Genomic DNA, 21,616 nt, shown 5'->3' with positions numbered 1-21,616 from the left:
CTTTCCCCCCCCCCCCCCCCCCCAAAAAAAAAAAAAAAAAAAAGGCGGGTTTTTTGTGCCAGAGGAAGTTGCATTGGGAGCAGTGGCTGGGTTCTCTGGTAAGTGCGACATGTGAGCATTACTAGGCATTTCGTCCTGCCAGGCTGCAGTCGCTGCTTGCCAGGCTGCTGCTCGGTGGGAATGCTGCTGTGGCGGTGATTTGCGCTCTGCTCCTGCGGGCTTTTAATGACCGGCTCGGACAGCTAGGCTTTTCTGAAGCTTTGCAAGGCTATCTGCTGATTGTATAATTTAATTTGTCAAGGAAAAAAACCTGATAAGCAGAAGCTCTAACTAAGAGGAGAATCAGGTTGGCACAGTGACAGATGTTCGGATAAAGAAGTTGGCTCAGAGAAGATGTACGGAGTCTGATTTTTTTTTTTTTTTCCCCCTTCCTTTTTTTTCCTCTCCCCCTCAATCTGAATGAAGACTATCATGGGAACTGCATTCACATGGTGATCAAAAGAAACACTTGAGTGATGAACTGCTTTTGCAGAAGAAGTCTAAGGCAGTCATTTGAGCTTTTGTGTGCGGTAGCTAGCTTGTTTTGCTGAAGCGTTCTTCCTCAACGGTATTTCTGCCTAACGCGTTCCCTGATGGAGAAGCCACAGCTACTGCCCGGTGAAGGAAAAATGACCGCTCCGCATTGCTTGTGTCCCTGACGGAGTAACGCCGTCTGCGTTGCTGTCGTTCGGGGAGGCTGGATTCAACCGGCAGTATTATTCAAGGAGTTCATTGTCCCCGTGCTCTGACTCATCGCATGTAAATGTACTGCAGCCGCGCCGTACGTTGCAGATATTTTTCTTGCATGGGAAAGAATTATTTTCCTCTGAGCAGGTCCTGAATAACTGCTGGAAACGAGATGCATTTTTCTGGCTGGACTGTTTTTGACATTGAGAAAGGAAGCTGTAGAATGACAGGATGATCAGAAGGCGCGTTTATTTTCGGTCACCAGAAAGCGTGCGACGGTTGATTTAAAACTGACCTTGCAGGAGTGGGTATAGCTGTGGCCATCTCTCTCGGCGCAATTGTTCCTTGTTCTGTCCTCGGTAGGACAGTGTCATGTCTTCTGCAACAATGATTTCACTGTGGGGGTAGAAGGACGCGGTGGAAGTTGTGACATTAACAAAGACAAATTTGCTTGTGAAAGGACAGCTGTGTGTGACAGTGAGTGCTGTGAATGGAATTGGATCTTGGGATATTTTTATCAGCTGTTCCACAGTTTCATTATTGTGGTTTTCAATGCCTAGGGAAATTTTACTTTAAAAACAACCACCTTTTTTTCCAGCATTGGCTTGAACATCTTAGGGTGTTTAAATCTGAAAAATGAAGTGTAAGGGGGGATTGCAATGTCCTTTTTTAAATGCTAAGACACCAGCGGTAGCACTCACAAGTTTGTGAGGGCATGTAGAACAGGTGAAAGTATTCTCTCTATGGTCCCTGTTGTGATACCTGCGGTCTGGTTCCAAAAATACTGTTGCTGGCATTTTTTTTGTTTGCTTTTGCTTCCTCAAACTGATCGAATGAGTCGAGTCTGTATTGTTGTTTTGGAGGAGGTGGAAGATGATTCTCCCACATTTATTTCCAAATTACCTCAGGAAAATGTATCTTTACGTCCATCGCCCTCTGGAAACGTGCTGGTAAGGCATGTTGTTTGTTGGCATATTTCCTGCTTATAATACTGTTACAAATACCAATAGTAATTTTCCTAAGATTAACATGGATGTGCATGATGTTGAAACAAGGCAAGTGGTAAAAACTGCCTATGCTAAAGAGGGGAAAAGCTGAAACTTAGTTGTAGAATTAGTATTTGCCAGGGCTCATTCTTTTTCATGTTACTTTATGGTGCGGCAATAACAGATCTAAACTCTTATATAATAGCAGAGGGTTTTTAGAGAGCTTGGTAAACTGTATTTGAAGTAAATGTTTTTTTCCCTGTTCCACTCCTGATTCCTCAATGGTACATTTATGCAGTACCACTTTAGAAACTGATGTAATCATTGTATTGCAATAATGTGCTGTGTTTATTTTGAGAACTGATAGACTATATAGTATACATCGAGCAAGAGCAATTCTAAGCTAAAATAAAAAATAGTGTAAGTCATAATCTTGATGTAACTGTTAGATTCGAGTTACCACTTTCTGGAAATGATCAACACTGGGGACTGCTTTTATTGCTTTAAATTATTTTATTTTGTCAAGACTGACTTAAATCTGGCTAGCTCAGCAGCGTTTCTTACTTACTAAGAAATCCTGCTATATTTAGTAATAGATGTGTGTGAGTGTGAATTTGTTACCATACTTATCTGATGCATTTGCTTTCCTGCCCTATCTAAACAGGTGAAAAACTTCTAGTAACTTTAGTCACTTGCTAATGTAAAAGGGGGTTGTTTGCTTATGCTGTATAGAATTTGCAGCATGTAACAGCCCTAATTTTATTATGAGGAGTTCTCTTTTCAGCTGTTACAAGCTAGTCTTCTGGGCCTTTTTTTTTTTTTAATGTGTTCCATTGACTTAGAGTATGTTCATGTGTTTGAGGTTTTTAAAACTTGGAATTTCTTAAATTCTAAACACTGTTGCTGGTTTCTTTATTTCACTGCCTGGGATGTTTTATTTTGTCATCATCTTGTGTTTATGTTATGTATCAAAAACCCATATGTGTATGACTAAAAACTGAAATGGCGTTATATTCTAAGATGTGTTTTTTCTTCATTTCAGCCACCATTGGTTCAAGCTATATTTAATGGAGATCCTGATGAAGTTCGAGCACTGATATTTAAGAAAGAAGATGTTAATTTTCAGGTAAAAACAAACTTCATTAGCTTTGAATACATTTTAATTTTGTCTTGATATAGCTTTCTGCTGTATTAATCACTTTAAAACTTCGATAATTCATGAGTTGTAAATGTTATTTCTTTTTATGTAATAGGCAAAGTAAAGCCCATGCATACAGTTAATGCTGGGAAGGAGGAGTGTAGCTTTGTAGATTTGTGTTGGTAGTAAAGACCTAATGCTATATTCCTTTCAAATGTTAGTTCTGCAGTGCTTGGGTAACTGAAAAGTTTGTTTATACAGTTGCGTCAGACTTTTTAGAAAGTTAAGACTGGTTAAGTGTGATGCTATGTAGACTTCGATTAATTTTAAATTAAATACAGCATATAGTACACATTAGGCAATTATAAGAAAAATACTCTGGGGATTCAGTAGGTAGGTTTAATAGTAGATTTTAAAAAGGGAAGCCTAATAATTATATTAATAAGTAAAAATGAGAAATTGTGTCTATATGTCCTATTTGCAGTGCTGCAAATCCAGACACTGCAGACTTAAAAATTGTACTGACATGAAATTGAGTTTGTTTCATTGGGTGAAATTCAAGTTTTGAACAGCATGCAGTTACTGTATTTACTTTCTATTAAAATTTTAATACACATAAACTCTTTACATTGGTTAGAAATTGTTTCGATTGTTAAAGCAGACTACATAAACCATTCAAGGCTTAACACTATAGGAATATATGTAGCTGTTTCTCTTCCAAATGCATCAGAAGAGTAGTGATGCTAAACAGCAAAGGCTAACATCTAGATGCTACATAGTGGCCAGTGTAAAACCATGATAATCATTTACACTTTCTTCTTGAGAGGTGTAAACTGAAAGCAAATACTTAGTTTGGTATGGGTATTTTGACATTTAAAAGCATTCTGCAGAATTTATATCTGGCCAATGCCAGCTGAAGTATAACGGAGCCCTCCCGTGGTCTTGAAGAGGTTGAGTAGGACCCTGTATAAGTAAACTTGCTGTCAAATCCTGAGTTTTGTTTGATAAGGTTGGACTTTTTTCCTCTCCTTTTTTAGTATTTTTCCATGTTCTTAAAGATTGTATGATGGATTATATACTATCAAGAGACTTAATCTTCTGTTCAGTATGAGAGCATTAGCTGTGTATCCTTCCAGTCTCTTCATATGTATGCTCTGGTCACATTGCCATTTTTATTTTTAAAACCTGATCAGTCTGTATTGTTTCATTTATATTCCTCCAAGTATAAGTCAGGTTTAGTGTTTATAGCTATAGCACCTGTAAACAAAGTCAGGTTAGTATCTTTCTGCCTTTTTGATGATCTATGACAAAAGCCTCTGCTAGATTTCAGTATGTATGTGGTAGTTGTTTGGTTTTGGTTTTTGTTGTATCTCAAGTTTTGTCAAACAGTTGCCCATAAACAGGAAGTAGGAGATGGGCTTAAATAGGAGACCGTGTAATTGTTTGATGTGTTTGAAGAGGGTTAGTTCAGACTGCCAGGTAGTTACAGTGAAGAAAAATATTGTAGGTAGAATATTCAAAATCTGGAGGTTTTTACATTTTACATTTTTTTTTAATTCCTTTCTGTGGATACATCTCCCTTTAACAGTACAGGTGTGCATCTTAGGCCAGTAACACCCAAGGTGTGTTTAGAATCCATCCAGAATAAATGGATTTGTTGGAAAAATTTGATTTTTTTTTTTTTTTTAAATGGCTATTTTTTCACGGCCACCTTCTTCAGAATAGGCAGATGCTTATCATACATGACCACTCCTTCCTACCATGGCACTCCTAGCCCTGCTACAGTATTTAATATTACATTCCATATATCCCTTAGAACACTCTTTGTTGGGACTAAACAAGCATACAAATTCTCCCATTGTTTGGTAGAAATGAAGTAAACTGCCTAGTGGAGTTTTCTTTGTGTCCGTCTGTGTGTGTTTTGTTCTTTTTCCTTGGGTTTTTCATCTGCTGTGTGTACTTGGCTGGACATAATATATCCCTACATAGTCTAGATCCAAAGTTGTCCCCCTGGTTATGTGTTATAAATTGGTGTGGACAGAAAGAGGGGAAAAAAGTGAAGAAAATGAAGTGGTTACTTGTATTTCCTAATAAAGAGAAGGATCGTGATAAACTGTTTTGACCATTGTGGATTGTATTAGACCAGTGTATATGTTGGATTTTTTTCCACTTCGCTATCCAAGTGCTTCAGTGCAGTTGTTTGAATTCCAGAGTCATTCCCTCCAATGCCTCTGCAGATTCATTTCCCCCTCTCAAGAGCAACTAATTATTTTGCAGTTTGTATTCTAATAGTTGAGATTCCTTCCTTCCTCCCTTCCCCTGTGCATGGGTTGGACTCTGTAACTGAAGACCTAGCAGGGTTCTGCAAATTAATTTTGCTCAGAAGTGAACTGAAGATAGAGCTGTTGCAGGTCTTTGTTGTGACAGTGACATTCATCTGGGAAAGTTGTTAGTGTCTTGATGAAATGTGGGTGGTTTTTTTCCTTCTGTTATCATCCAGCTGAATTTATCTTTTTATTTTCAGGGGATGTTATCTTTAACATTAATCACAATTGGCTTAATAGTCTTTTAAAGCTAAGTGAGTTGAGTCTGTGTATTTGGCTTCCCAAAGTTAGGCTGTGGTAACTGTTTGATATTATGGTAATATCTAAAGATTGCACCCTGGCTGGGCTGTCCTAGAGCATTATTCCTAAAACAGATGATGTCTTCTACCATAATGTTATATTTAGATTCTGAGATGGGTGGCCTTTCATAACATGAGTTGCTGTGTGTGACTGTAAGATGATGTACTGATAGCAAACAGGCTTTTTCAGGAAGAAGATTGTTCTCTGTTCATGCCACACCAGCCTTCTTGAGTCACAGGCTCAGTCTAGATTTAGAAAGTACGTATTGTATTCCCCTCTGCAGTTGTAATCTTTTGTGAAGAAAGAGCAAACTGACTGTATCCCTAGCTGCTTAAACTGTGGTTCAAAAATGCTTACCTCCTCTGGAAGTTGGAACTGTGCAGCTTTTTTATAGACAAAACTGATTTATAGGAGGTTTGATCAGATGTATTGTTTGGAAGGTGAACCGTCTTGAGGCTCCAATTAATGGAAAAAACAGAGCGGAAAGGGTTGCTTCTCCCTCCTGTTCCCCAAGAAAGCTTGAGAAACTGTAGCTGCTTGTTTCATGAATCAGTAAATCACACACATCACATATGTCAAGCCTGATACAGTTTCTGTTATATGCATGGCTCTTGCTACGCTGTGTGTGTATATATACGTTAAAAATTATTATTACTATTATTATTTCTTTGTACCATCCTGAGCTTTTGAGACTTGGCAGTAAGGAAAATCTTGCATGATAACTAACACATACAGTATCTCTTTATTAGTTAATGGGGATCCTCCACATTTTCTGCTCTTGCTGATTAGATTAGTATGGCTGGTTTGAATTTTATGTACTTTTCAGCAGTTAGTTTTAGCTAACTAAATGATTTCAGCATTGCCTTTTATAAATCAGGATTTGTTTGTTTTTTAAATTTGGAGGCCTATTACTGTTGCACACTATTCCTTTTCCATTTGTAACCAAAACTTTTGTGGTGTATGTTCAGTTTAAAAGATCATGAAAATGGAATATTTCATCTCAGCTATTTGTTAAGAATATAATTTTGTGGAGGGAATACCATTTCACTGTAAAAAATGATTTAAAGGTTGCAGATCTGACTATTGAAATGATTATTCAAAATCAGAACAATTTTTCCTCTTCCTAGACCTATTAGGGTAATATTTCTTGCCAGGAAAAGCAATACTGTAGGTAACCCAATATGCAGTTTTTGTAACCCGATTGCACTTGATCTTAGCTGAGGAGGTAAACATCTGATCCTCTCTGGAACTGCTGTCAGTGTGCCCCTTGCTCTTCTCACACTAAAGCCAAACAAGTGCTCTTTTTGGAGCAATCCCCACATCACACAGATCTCTCCCAATGTTCTGAAGTGCTCATTCCTATTTAAAATAGTGATATTGACATATGTGGTAAGTGACTTAAACATGAAACACCTGTATCTTCTCATTGTGCTTTGTGAGATTGAAATAGATTTAAAATATGAAACGCATTTGAAAGCTGTTTTCTGTGTGAGTTGGTGGTTTGTTCCCCCCCCAAATATAAGATGGGAAAATGAAGTTCCACATACTGTACCAAGGACTGCAGTAATCAAGGTGATCTGTAAGCTTTCTTTTCTGGACTATTGGCCATCCAGCACAGCTCTTAATTTAATAGCTCTTTTCTATAGTAAGTAGCCAAAAAATAAAATAAAAGCTCACCTGTGCTACTATTTTGAGAAGGAAGGAAAACAAAACCATAGAACCAGACAATCTTGTCTGGTCTCCCTACCCCCCACCTGTATTAGATAGTAATGAAGTGTTGCCCATAAATCCCAACCTTTCTTCCTGGGACTGGCGAAGGATATATGATCCAGTAGCACCAAAGTGCTAGGTACAAACAGGAGGACTAAGTGTATGTATCTGACTTTATTTTGAGCAATCGGTTTGCTGCATGGATGACTTGCAGTAGAGATGTGGGCTCCCTTCCCGGTCCTGCCAAATGTGGGTTTGCATAACTACTTGTTTGTGTTATTTGCTTACTAGGAGAATGTTGCTGGATGTCATTCTAGGGTAAGAGATGACGTCTTATTTGATTACCTGTTAATTTTTTAAAATTTATTTTACATTGCAGGTCATTGCATAGACTGAAAGAGGAGGAAAATTGGTTTGTTAGTATAGTGACAAGTCTAGGAGTCTGCATACAGCATTGGGTCTGGGTACCAAGAGAACTAGATTATTGAGGGTCTCAAATATCCTAGTAACTTAGGAATTAATAATGAAAATTAAAGCAGAGTTTGAAAAACAAGAAAGATTTTTTGTGATGCTGGTATTGCTCAGCAAAGTCCTAGAAGAAGTTAAATAGAAAAAAACAGGTAACGAATATATGTCTCCTGGCTTTCATCTTTATAGTTAACCTTGTGGGTTGAACTGGTTTTTTTCTGCAGACTTGAGAGTGCAGTGCAGAACAGGAAAGCGTGAATTACTTGGCTGAAATATAGAACATTCTACAAAATTTAGTAGAGCTCAATGTTCTGATAATACAAATAAATTCTGTACCCATTTCATATGTTAAAAGAATTTTTATATATGTTATGTGGAAAACTGTAATTGCTGTCTGATTCAGCAATTACATTGCAATATTTCTCGATGTAAAGAAACTTACATAAGTAAATATTTAAAAACAAATAAACAAAAAGCCATAATGTGTAATGAGGTAAAAATAATCTTTAGGCATTATTTTACCTTCATGTTTGTTATCTTTCTGTAGCCAATTATTTTACCAATGACTAATGTGGAGTTTTTTGGTTTTGATAAAAAGTGTGTGTGCACACAACTACAAATGTAAACTCACTTTAGTTTGACACATCTATGCCTCTAAAAACCTCTTTCTGCATTAATTGCTATGCATAAATTGTTTGAGGTACGCCTTTTCTTACCGATGCCTTTTGTAACTTGAGTCACATTAGTGTAAGAATTTGCTGGTTGGGACAACTGGAAGAGGTTGCTCAGAGCAGGTTAGTAAGTGATGCTTTTCAAACAGTGGTGGTGATCTGCAATACCATGTTCCTGTGTTTTTTGAGGGATGTGTTCAGGGAGGCTGTTTTTAACAAGGAGTGGAAAGAGTTTTGAAAACAGCAGTCAGGCTTTGACAGTTTTGCACAGAGATTTGCATGGGCCAGATAAAAGCAATGGGAAGGCAGGTGTAACCAAATCATACTCTTTTCCACCTCAGGAATACTATGACTGTTGATCAGAAATGGTTTGTCATTTGCTGCACCTGGAGTATGCTTGCAGGGAAATAATTTTCCAGGCCAATTCATCTGTAACACCTCTTGTTGCTAGAGAAAGCTTCTGGCAATCAGAGCAAAGCGACCATGTGGCTTTTGTATCTAAACTGGTGAGAATAAATAGTAGTTAAAAGCTAGCATAATGTAGCAAAGGCTAAGCAGGAATTGTGCACAGTTTTTAACTCTTCAAGCTGTGTTTCTGAAGAGGTGAGAGATTATGGGTTTGCTAACTGGTCTACGTGTCTCAGGCATGCATCGGGACCCAGCGTTGGTAACTATTTTGTCAGGTTCCTGGATGCAACGTAGACTATTTGCAGGAGGGACTTTTTTGTTGGCAGCTGGAGTTGGCAACGTGTTTGGTACTGTGAGCAGCATCTTACTGTATTCCCTGGCAGAACAGACTTTGCAGGCAGCACTCAACTTCTGGTTTGCTGATCTGAATGTGAGGGAGGAATTAAAAAGGCATCCAGAAAATAGTAAAATATTCTGAAGAGCACAATTTATTTATTTTTCTTAGTTCCTGTCTTAATAGGTCAGGGCATGAACTTTTCCTTTCTTAGTTGTGGTCATTGCTAGAGTGTTTCAATCCAGCATACGTTTTTCTTTTTTAAAAAGAATCAGTCACTTTTTTTTCTTTTGCTAATTTCCAATTGCAGACAAGCATTTAATAGAGACACTGTAATTATTGTAGCTTCAGCTACCTAGACTGACATTGTGAATGTGTAGCTGTAATAATATCTTGGAGGAGTGCACAATTTAGATCTATTAAAAACTACCTTAAATTTAAGACCTTCTCTGCAAAAATGTTTGTAATATCTTGAGTCTCTAATCATAGCACAGAAGTGTTTAGTGAAAAATGGTGACTTTTGATGTATTAATAAGGTTCATAGAAATATTTGCATGTTTGCAGCTATTGAGAACACTTTTTTTTCTCAGAGATATTTAGAATTTAGAACAAATTTTAGTTTCCCATCTTTTATAATGTGCTATTCATAGCTAGTGTGATTCTTAAGATTTATAGCTTAAGGTTTTATCGATCAGATCTAGAGGAAAAATTGTTTTAAAACTGCTTGCTAATTTTCCAAATTATTTATCTGTTTAAAATTCTGTTCAACTTTGGAAGTCGTCCCCCCCCCCCCCCCAATAGAAAGGTTTCTGCTTGGTTGAACATTATTTGTAATCTGTTTTTATTTCCAATTTAGTGTGTAGCATATTTGGGGGATAAAATTACATGTATTTGTGAGTTTGAAAGACTTTTCAATGTGATGAGAACATAGGATGAGTTATAACTTAGGGTTTGGCACTAGTTATTTTAACTCGGTTTCATCCTTTGGATTATTAAGCAGAGTGACTCGCTGTGAATTTTCCTGCAAATAAGAACTGTGTATTGAAAAGACATATGCGTACTTATGTGTGCCTATATATATATATACACACATACAAGTCACAAAATGTGAGTGTGCATATATATTTTTTTTTTAACAAAATATGGTAGCTTATGCTAATGACAGTAAGCATATAATGACTTGACAGTGAGAACAGTCCTTTAAATGACTGTAGGAGGTTGGAGAGGAGATAAAATGTTCCTGTATAAACAAATACTAATAATGAGAATCCCTCCAGTAAAAAAACACCACTGAGAAACATAAGCCTTGCCTCAGTGCAGAAGCTCCTGCCTGGCAGCCTCTGCCTGGAACCCAGCCTCAGGGGCTGAAGCAGAGAGTCTGAGAAATCTTGTATTGGGCAAATGGAGGGCAATGAGACCTCGCAGAGACAAGTGAAGTCAGGATGGGCATAAATCATAAAACAAGCCAAGTGTGCCTTCAGACACTTCCACTGCTGTTTATTGAAGGATTCTTTGTTACCCATCTAAATAATGATAATTATACCTATCTCTTACTCAGAACAGATCTCTAATAAGAATTGAGAGTGCTTTTGTAATTAGATAGAGGCATTTTAAATAGTTAATGGCTTTATTTAATTTGGTATGTTTTCATTTTGCATGAGGTATATGTAAATATATTTTTCATACATATGGGAGAGAAGAAAATAGTATATAATCTCAGAGACTAATGGTAACATTCATCTTCCCTATCCTGTTTGCCCATGGACTTCTAATAAAATACAGCTGTAGAACGAGAGCAAGATGTTTCTTTCTCCTTAAACTTTTGCTTGAATTTTGTCCAATGTGCATGTCAATGTACTGTATTGCTTTCTGCTTCTAGATAGTCTCAATACTAAACTTTCTTAATGTTTCCACCACAAACAGGAACCCCTGTTTCCTGTGTGATCAGCCTGATGAAATGATGAGTCATGAGACTCTCCGGCTTTATGAAGTGTTCACTTCATTGAAATTTCTTTGCATTTAAAGGATAGCAGGAAAATTCTATGAAGAATCCTATTCATTGCGAGAGTGTTTGTGGTCCTTTGCAGACAGGAGCCGGTTCTGCCTGCTCAGAACTTACAGCCATGTGTCAGTTTTAACATGGTGCTGAAATATCTTGCGTGCAAGAAGAGCTAGGAGTTGGTTTTTAGAAGGGCATTATGTGAATAGCACAGGTAAATGTGTGTGTGTGTGGGTATTAACAAGATACAAAGTTAGCTTGTAAAACATCGTGCCACTAAATATGCTCAAGTTTTAATGTGTTTTTAAGGGAGTAGATAGAGTGCAGCACTACCACATGGGAATGTCCAGGGGTTATTTTGGTAAAGAATTGTCGGTTCTTAAAAATGTGAATATTGATGTCGTGTATCTGAAGGGATAAGAAGAAACCTTGCTGCAGGAAATATAGGGAAGCTTTTCATATAGAAAAGTTTCTTCCACATCTAAAGGATCTGATACGAGACAGTTTGCTCCATAGATCTGAAGCCTGACTGATGCCAGAAATGGAGAATTCTTCCGAGTGTTGTGGAAATTTGCTGCAAGTTCTATATTGTAAAGAGTATCCACCAGTTACTCAAGAATTAAATTCATACTATGAGTTATTTACTGTTGCTTAACTTTAATAAAGTTGTGGATTTCCTGTTCATTAGCGTGGAATGTTTTTCAAGTATGTCATCTGTACTGAATAATCAGATATCTTATTTCCTTTTTAGTGGTTTAGAGAGTGAATCATGTCTTTCAGCCTCAATATAAAGTGTGTCCAAATGGTGTTGAGTTCCTCTTCTGGTGTAGAAACAGATTCAGAATGTTTTAAATACAAATCTGTATAATTAGGCATTTTTCTTCAGAATCGAAACTCTTAATGAGAGAACTTTGCCAGTCTGAAGAGGAATAATTCCTTGCTTCATGTCAGTAACACTGTATTTAGCCTGTGCAAATGAGTTTTTCAGATGAATTGAGCTATCACTCTAATAAGAGTGATACAAACCTACCTTCAACAGTTATGGGATAATCTGACTAACATGAGCAAATTGCTACTTGGTACAGTGAAATCTGTGGATGGTAGCTCTCAAAAAGTTACCATTGCAAAGGGTAGGACTCTCTGAAAAGAAGAATGTGCTTACATGTCATGGTGCTGCCTTGTACAGGTAATGAGAAATATTCTTTAGAGACTTAGTATGCATTAATATTACTGTGATATGCTACTCAGGCTAATATATCCTCCTCATCAGGTCTAGTAAGCTCGCGTAGCACTATGCTAAGATGGTTTTACTGTTTGCTAAACTGGGCAAACAAGCCTGGATGTCTGCATGGCAGTGTTTTCACCGTATTGGCTGTACACTGAATTTGGTTTACAGTAATTGGGGGTTTGACAGACAAGTTTTGTTTCGGTCATTGTTATTTCTTTAACATTGAAAAATTAACATTGATGTAGAGAAACATGAATAATTAGATCAAATTTAAATGTGTTTCAATAATTTTGTGTTTCAGTCTCCAGTGTGATTCTTAGTGATAATAATTTTGTAGATCATGTCTGATTTGCCGTGTTACTTTTAGTGATTATTACTTTAAGATTGTAACCTTCAAAGTGTAATTGAAGTTCTGCATTTCCTGCTGCTTTTACAAAACAAGCTAGAGGCAAGGTCTTGAATAGTTAGAGCTTACTGGGGTTACTCCTGGCAGTTGCCGTGCCTGTCACGCAAAGGATTGGTATTTGAGAACAGAACATCCCCGCTGAAAGAGCAGAGAGAAGAAAAAAGCTCGGTAGACTTAATGTGCATTAACTTCCAACATTGACACAATCCTTTAAGAATGCATTGCTGGTAATAGCAAGATAGGATTTGAATTTACTGATTATTTGCAGTAACTTTCTGGGTGAAAACTCTTTATGCATATGCAATGTACCTTTGAACAAGACAGTTTTCTCCACTTTGCAAGTGGTTAAAGCTATCTTACGTATCTACTGTGGAATATCTAATGCACTATCATTTCCTTCATATAGTCTGGCCCTTGTACACAGGCTCTACACAAGGTAGATACACCTTTAAGTTCCTTAAATCTATTCTAATGAAGACTGGGTGTATATCAAACAGTGCAAAAGAAAGTTTGTCATTTGTTTGCTACATATTGTAGGGAGGGCTATCCCATAAATGCCCAAGGAGGAGGACTCCATAGACTGTTGGTAGGTGACTGTAGGGCCTGGAAAGGCTGATACTGGTGTCAGGTCTGAGGACAAATGGATTGGAAGTTCCTTTTGCAATGAGGGATCTCTGAGTCCTTCCTGAAGAGTATGCCCCAAAAGTTCAGATACAATGTCTGTCTGGAATATGAAGTTTGAGGGGAATTTTGTCAGGCCTGTGCTATCAGCCTGTACCTTTCCATCTCCAAAATCAGTGGAATTTGGTTCTCTTTCCAGTCTTTAATAAAGTCCTACTTTATTATCATCCTTCCTGATCATTAATTTGAGTTTTTATTTGCATGAAATACTAGTTTTATACATATGTATATATGTAATTATGGTAACTTATACATAAATTACATGATGCTGACTTATTGTCTCAAAGGAGTGCAAATGTCTTGCTTTAGTTGCTGCTAGCTCTTCCTATAATGACAGTTATCTTCTAAGCTTATCTCCTATCCACTTAGCCTAAGGAACAGTGCAAATAAAATACTTTGATCCTAAGGTTACCAGCACTTTGGGAGGAGTTTTGATCCTCGCTAGCAGAGGCTTTCTGCTTTTCTTTTGTGATCAGTGTAGGGACTTCTCATTTTCTGTTGCAGACATGTATTGTTGGGTGGAGGTTTGGGGTTTTTTTCATTCTTCAGAATAGATATATTCTGTTGGATTCTTCTTGCCTAACAATTTGTCTTTGTATTAGCATAGATTGTAGTGTATGCTACTTTGAGTCAGATGTTCAGAATAGCGCGAGGATATCTTAACAAGGACTTTGCGTATTGCAGCTAGTTGACTTGACTTTACAAAGCTATTTAACTTAATGTGCGCAATCAAAGTGTTACAGCTTGCTCCAAGTAGAAGAGGTGTGCTAACATTAAACACGCACCCTGAAAACTACATCTTTCCCTGTCACCAAGACAATGCAGTTAGTGAGAGGAATACCTGATTTACATCAGACACATATAGGGTTGTCATTCTGCCACTAGCCTTTGCAATGAAAAAGGCAGAAACCTCAGCTTTACTGAACAAAAGTGTCATTGGCCCAAACGTAATGTGGGGGATTTAAACTGGGATGGAGATGTGCATACCTTGCCTAGTGTGGTGTGATCTTTCACTGGAGCATAAACAGAGACTGTATTGTACTGCTTTCTCTCTTGGCATGTTTTCTGATTTTTGTCCTCAAATATTACAGATAGATGACAGAGTAAGATGAGGCAGTCACTGTCCCTCATGCAGCCCGCTCTGTGAACACAGGCTGGGTTACATAATGTGCTCCACATCACTGTACTCTGATCATGGAAAATCCATTGTTTTCATGTACTGCTTTATTTTTTTTCAAAAATAGTTTGAGTTATTTATCGTTTTTCTTACCAGCGACTGTATTCTGATTAAAAACTAGGGTGCTTTTCTGCCATATGTATCGGGTAAATGTTTACAAATCACATACTTGGCGTTTGGGAAGGGTAAAGCCAAGGGAAAGTATTTTTTAATGCGATATTATTGTATCTGTGGTTTTTTAAAAGTTGCTCTGTTTTAATTCCTGAGTTGAAGGAAAATACATCTGAAATGTCTCAGCTGTACTGTGAGATCAAGTTGCTCTTATCAAAGGGTAGAGAATACCTCTTTGTTCAGTAGCCTGTATTAGTGACAAATGGGACCAAATTCTTGATGTTGGAACTTCCAGTGAAAGGGAGCAGCTCACAAAACTTGCTCAGTTATTCAGGTCCTTATCAGATACCCAAATGGATGCTTGAGTTCACTCACAAGGAATCGTAGCCTTTGTAATTTGGGCAAAAGAAGTTATGTAGACAGTTTTTATAGAATAGAGACCTAGGTTCAGCTTTTCTTACAAGCTGTGCTTGTTCTGTATGGGAGTTTGAAAACCTGACCAGCGAGAATTGTAACAGTGACAGCAACATTACAAAACCTGCAGGGAACATAAAGGTTAAAGGGTATGAGAAGATATGTCTTTCTAAAAAGCACCCTGACTTAGTACTTTCAAAAAACAAAAATTGGAGAGATGCTTTTGAGGTGAATTGCTTGGAAGTGGAAAAATACACAGGGGTTTGTTTCAAAATACATCTCTTGCAATATTTGACTGCAAGTCAAAAAGTCTTCTTGCTGTATACCTCTTTAGTTGTGAGAAATAAGGATGCAATGTCTACCCAAATACCTCAAGCCCTCTTGTCCTCAGATGTGGTGTTACTGATAATTTTTTACCTTTAGGAGTGACATAACTTATAACAAAAGTAGGAAATTTAACTTCATTCTCTCTTGTCATTGGCAGACAAAAATAATGGTCTTCCAGCAACAAAATGAAAAAAGAAACATTCTGTATTCTACAAAATTTTCTCAGTTTTCTTAGTAAAACAGCGTATTTTTTAAGATTTAGTATTTCAAAAAGGCCTTCTTGAAGACAAGGCATGCTCATGAACTGAATCACACTGTTAAAGCATTTTAACCACATCAAAATAACTTGTATTTTTTTTGGGTGTACATCTCTAAATGAGAAATTTTTACTCTTATTCTCTGATTGAGAGTGTAGCTGGCTGTGGGGTCCAGCAATCATAATCATAGATGGATTTGAAGCTCAATAGCTGTTCCTTGTGCTAAATGTGACTCACTTTTTATTTTTGTGTGTCTGTCTTTTGGTGCCACTGTTTTAAGTGGACAGGTCTTCAGTTACACCTGAATAGTGTTTTGTGCCTAATGCTTGTGACGTAAGACAGTTAGCATTTGAAGAGTTAATCTTAGGAAAATATGTCCAGAATAGTGTTATTTAACAATACAAATTGGCAAAAAAAGGAAACAAGTTCAGAACGGTCTTTTTTGTAGTGTAGTACTAACTTGCATTCAAAATTACACTTCGCTAAGTTGCTATGGACATTAAAGTTTGAGATTCAATGAAAATTAAAACAGCAGATTTTCTGCCATCCCCTTCCTGTCCAGTTGTTCTACTAAGTGCCAATATTAAAGACCAGATTACCTTTCGGACAAGAGCATTCTGGCACCTGATGTTTGCTTATGTAACTTGAACTCTTCACATTATTTGTGCAATTTTTATTAAAGGTATTTCCAGGTGTTACTTAAAAACAAAAATACTAGAAAGATACAACTGAGCTATCTTGTTTTTAAAAAAGAATTTTTAATAAGAGGTGGTTGAATATAAGTCAGTATTCCAATATAATATGTCACTATAATATAGATGAATGCTTGATGTTTTTTGTGTGCAAACTTAGTTTTAATCATTCCCACCAGATTGCTCTTACTGTTTGGGCATTTTAGAAAAGAACCAAATTTTCAATGTATTTTTTTATAAATAAGATTTTATTTTGTGTATGAATTGTGTGTAATGGTTCAGTGAGGATAGAGTTTTTTATCAGTTTTGGTTTTGTTATTTGAGTAGAATCAAATAATCATTATCTGAATGGGAAGTAAATTGTTTTCCATGTATTTTAGTGCTGTTCTGTGAACTTGAACTTCTAATTCAATCATAGAAATTCCATTTTAATAATGCCCGGAGGCATCAGGTTAAATAAGGATGCTTTTGGGATTGCAAAGTATGTCCAGAGAGCAAAGCCATGCAACGTGAATTCTTCCCTGCCTCCTCCTTGGTGGGGATTCCCATTTATCTTTGTGTCCCTGTAATGTGGAATGATATGTGACAGGCAGTGTTGTTCTGCTCTCCTCCAGGTAAATGTAAAACTCAAATGTTTGACCTGCTATTTTTCTGGAAGACTTCAAATACACTCCAGGTTTCGTGTTAGGGAAGAAACATGATTGCCTGGGATATTACAATAGCCAGAAAAGGAAGGGACAGCTATTTTGTTATGAAGTGCATTACAGTTGGTCACCATTGTTACAGACTCTAAAACTCTAGTTTAGGATGTGTCTCTGGTACTTCCTGTTTTTTTCCCCCTAAAACTCTCACCATAGCAGATACCTTATTGTCCCAGGGAAGGAGGCTTCCTGACCAGTGTTCATTCTGTTGTTCTTGCTCATTCATTTCTCATGGTGGAAATGTGGATATAGCTCAAAAGCTTTTATAGTCAAGTTTCTTAGCCTTTTATCACTGTGACTAGTGACAAAATCAGAATAGATCAGATTGTCCATTTCTGCAGTTTTTAATGCAACTCAGTGTGGCTTCCTCCCTCTTTTGCCCATTCACCCAGACCCAAGTTAAACTTCTGTCCTGTTTCTGAAATATGCCCATATGCAAAACCTGAACAGCTCTATGGTTTGTCCATTTGCAGTTGCTGAGCGTTTGATTTTTGATTTGGAAAACCAAATTTTGGAGAGGAGAGTTAGTGTCTCCTTGGCAAAGAGTCTTTTCTTCCAACATCCTGAAAGTGCTGTGCTTGCTGGTTGCTTTGTGTGTCAATATAGATCCACTAAAAACTACCTTGTTATGGGATTTGTGTGGGGTTTTTTTTTTTTTTTTTTTTCTTGTGGCAATTCAGGAAACTCTGAGCTTGTGCTCTTGAGGAACATGAATGCTTAGAATGATGTTTATTTGTTTGTATAAACTCTTGGTCTTTGCTAAAATGGTGCTCTGGTGACCTTTTTTCAGGCTGCTTTAGTTCTCTTCTGACTTACCTTTTATTTTCTACTGTATACCTACCACTGCCATCTACTTTTTTTTAAGGTCTCCACAAGCTACGGTGGCACTCACAAGTAAATGATTTAGTGGTTTAATCCGCAATATGACAGTTTTTATTATTATTATCTAGGATAAAGTCAAAGAGCATGCAACATTACATTGGTACTGAAGATCTTAACTAGAAACAACGCTGGCGCTTGGCAGATTACGGCTGAAGTGACCCTTGTTGCTAAAGACACTTCTTTTCTTCTACAAGACAACGTCTCTAGAGTCATTGGTTACTGCTCTTGTAATGAGCAAGAGGACTAAGATTCCTCTTCAGTTTTTTGTGATTGCTTGGAAGTCTAAATTTGCTCTGTCTTAATCGATGGCATGAAGACGATATGTCCTGAAATGTAATGTGTAGTAATAAATTCTTGTTAGCGCAAGTTTAATACTGGGCTTATAAAAAATCTTTCTTTCAAATGCAGTACAAGTGTTTATGTAAATAGTAGCATGAACATTAGTTAAAGTAATTAATGGAGTCAGCAGGCAAATCTAGTAATTACAACTACGATGTGTCTATCATCTGGCTTCAAAGGATACTTTGTGTTTAGCTGTGTAATATGTGTTATTTTTGTGGTTAGTGGCATGCTTTCCTCCTGTTTTTAAGCATGCAGAACACCATTATTGTAGACTGTTAGGCTTGCTCACTATATTGGACCTGCATCTTAAATTTGAAATATGGTATGGTGAGAAAATAGAGGGCTGCTTCTAAAAATGATGTTAGCCAAAAACAGTTAGAAATCTGTTAATTTTTTGACAATGTGAAGTTCTGAGAATTGACTTAAGAAATATTGGGGAAAAAAAATCCAAAGAAAAAAAGCAGGTTAATTACACTCAGCGTATACAAGGGATATACAGGAATACAAAATTAATTTATCACAGATTGACAAGTTTTGAAAGCCTAATACTTAATCTTTTTCTTCTATTTTCAGTTGACAATGATACAACTAATTTTCAAGTCCTAGTTAAGTGATGTGTTTTTAAGATACCACTTTGTGGTTGGACATACTTCCAAAGAGTTAGTGGCCTCAATTGTAGAATTTTGTACTAAACTAAACTTTCATGAAGTTTAAAGTTGGAACGTAAAAGCCAAATGTTTAAATGTGTTCTTTTTTGTGTGGAGGAACAAAAACTTTGTTTAGAGTAGACAGTTATTCTACCTTACAAAATGACGATTCTAAAAACTGTAGCAAAATCTGCAAATAAAATTCAGTGTTCTGGTGACTCTCAAGTGTAGCACTGGGACTTCACACTGGGAGGGACCTCCGTGGTATTGGACAATATCAAAGAATTGGAAATATTCTGTAGTCACGTTCTTATACGTTATCTGTGAACCCAGGAGTTGCAAATCATGCTAGCTGAATAGTCCTATCTCTCTAACCTAACTGAAAAATACACTAAGCGAAGTGTTATATTTAAAAATAGTTTCACTTACAAGGAATGTTTATTAAAGCTATTACAGGGTATGTTAGAATTGAAAGTCTTTCAAGATTTATGATTGTGTTATTTAGGGTTGATTTCTGCCAGGAACAGATGGCATTGAAGCAGACAGCTGACAAGTGATATAGCAGAAAAGACCTATTAAATGATATTTTGTAAGTGTGATCACGCAATAATGGGAGCGTTTTAAAGTGTTACTGCAAAATTTGGTTTTGCAGAGCTGATAGGATAAAGAAGAGCCTTTATGAAGGAGGAAGTTGCATTCATGCTTTTCCAAAAAAATACTTTTAATTCAAAGATTTCGGATCAGTAGATGTGGAACTGTTTGGAGGGCTAATTGAAGTTATATTCTAATATACTCTTGGGGAAGCCATAGTCAGGTTACAGCAGTCTTACTGAATGTGTATGGGATAAGAGATCTGCCTCTAAGGCATCTAGCTTGTTAAAACTCTCTGTAGTTAAATATAGTTATTCTAAATTAATTGCTGAGATAGAACCCAAACCAGGAATGAATTCTTACATCTCAAAGGATACTTACTACTTTAAAAAGAGGCAGATTTGAATGCTGCATGTTTAAATTAGTCATAGATTTGTAGAAGTTTTGATCCATGAAATAACCAGCGAAACAATTAAAAGCCTGGTTTTTAGGTGCAATGAAACAAAGGTGGCATTACCCTTGTTCTAGGTTAGGGGAGTTACGAAGCAGCTCATACCACCACTATCCTGGTCGCTTTATTCCAAATTTGGTTTTAACGGGGTCATCGGGCCTTCTCCTATGCATTTATCATGTCATAATCCTTATAGAAACTCCTGTGTAGATGAAACATTTGAGAAATGGAAGTACTACGAATGGAAGGATTATGTGTTTTTCATGTAATGCAATCCAAAGGCACATATAAAGATGATGAGGAGGTTTTTGTGACACAGAACTGTCATTCTGAAAACTGATTCCTTAAGGACCAAGCCCTTTTATTGCTTTTTAGTTTGACAGTGTTGACCAATATCTGGAATTAAACTTTGGAGTTTCTTATTAGGAATATAAATTTCTTTGTTGTTTCTACTGGAATACCAACATTCTCTTTGAACTACGTAAAACCTGTCTAATGCAATTCATATGATGTGTTTCCTTACTAACATTACAGGTGATTTAGAGTTGTAATAGTCCCATTTGCACAACACTTGAAGATGGCACAACACTTAATTTTCTGCGTTGACAAATACTGTAGTAATACGGTGATATTTGGTATTAAAGAGTACCAACAGTGTTAGATTTCACATTCTGTATAACAGTGACTTTTATGTACAAAACCCCATCTCTCTCGAAATGTTTCTTTTGGTGTCATTTAAGTTTATTAAATTAAAGGAACAACACTAGGGTCAGTATTTATATTAAGATTATCTATCAGTGCTGCAAGATGTCTGCTTCCAAAGTTGCTTGTTAAAACTGAAAGATTGGTTAGTGTTATTTACTGTAATGCTTTATATGCAGTACTTTGTATTTGCAGATTAAATTTGTTCATCAAATGATTACTGCTTTTTATTAAAAACTAGTTGGTCCATACAGCAGTACTTTAGTAGCATTTAAAATACAGAATTCTCTTTAATTTTACTCAGATTTAATTTATTAAAATTCACCAATACAATGTAAGACTTCAGATGGAACAAAATTAGAATTTTCTTTTAATGGAAGCAAAGACTTCTGCATACTGATGAGAGCTTGCTGAATGCAGCATTTCTGTTTTTGTGAGAAGTTCTGAAAAACAGGTTTTTAACTACTAAACAAAAACTTTCCCACAGAGAAGTTAAGTTAAAAAAACAGTTGTTTGGAAGTATCGAAAAGTGCCAGCTGTGAAACTAGGGAAAAAAGGCAGGGCTTCTGTCAAAGCACCCTCAGCATGCAGAATACTTGTGGTCGATAGAGACCCTGGGGCTTGGGGTTGTTGAAACACCAAGCTCTGGAGTTGACCCAGAAGATGACAATGCATGAGCATCCCAGCAGGGCTGCCCTGGTGCTGTAGAGCAGGGAATTCTCCACCAGCCTCCTGCATAGGTATCCTCCCAGTTTGTACTCCCCGCTGCAGAAGTGGGAGGTGGGCTTTGAGTAATTTCAAGCTGTCAGCTTAAGAGCAGCAAAACTGAAATATTTACATGACTGGAAACACACAGCTTGGAAACATAGGAGTGCTGGAGTGGAAAAGTTGCTTGTGTTTGAGCTGCTTTCGTGTTTGTATCTTGGTGGTTTCAGGATGCTCA

The 21,616-nt window shown here is 36.9% G+C and overlaps 1 protein-coding gene across 2 annotated transcripts in view; it reads left to right on the top strand.

Annotated features, from left to right (window-relative positions):
- Positions 1-1,559: 1,559 nt before the first annotated feature.
- The window catches only part of ANKRD28 (ankyrin repeat domain 28), an 87,154-nt gene continuing 67,097 nt past the window's right edge, over positions 1,560-21,616 (top strand). The window contains exons 1-2 of one of the 2 annotated variants that reach the window (XM_075706463.1): positions 1,560-1,676; positions 2,755-2,838. In XM_075706463.1, the coding sequence (XP_075562578.1) occupies positions 1,560-1,676; positions 2,755-2,838 (201 nt within the window). Of the gene's footprint in view, positions 1,686-2,754; positions 2,839-21,616 lie in introns of both variants that reach the window. The other variant, XM_075706462.1, reaches the window with a different exon arrangement.

The sequence above is a fragment of the Pelecanus crispus genome, chromosome 2, assembly GCF_030463565.1.
Source record: "Pelecanus crispus isolate bPelCri1 chromosome 2, bPelCri1.pri, whole genome shotgun sequence".
NCBI classification, from domain to species: Eukaryota; Metazoa; Chordata; class Aves; order Pelecaniformes; family Pelecanidae; genus Pelecanus; species Pelecanus crispus.
This window is presented reverse-complemented; position numbering and strand designations above follow the sequence as displayed.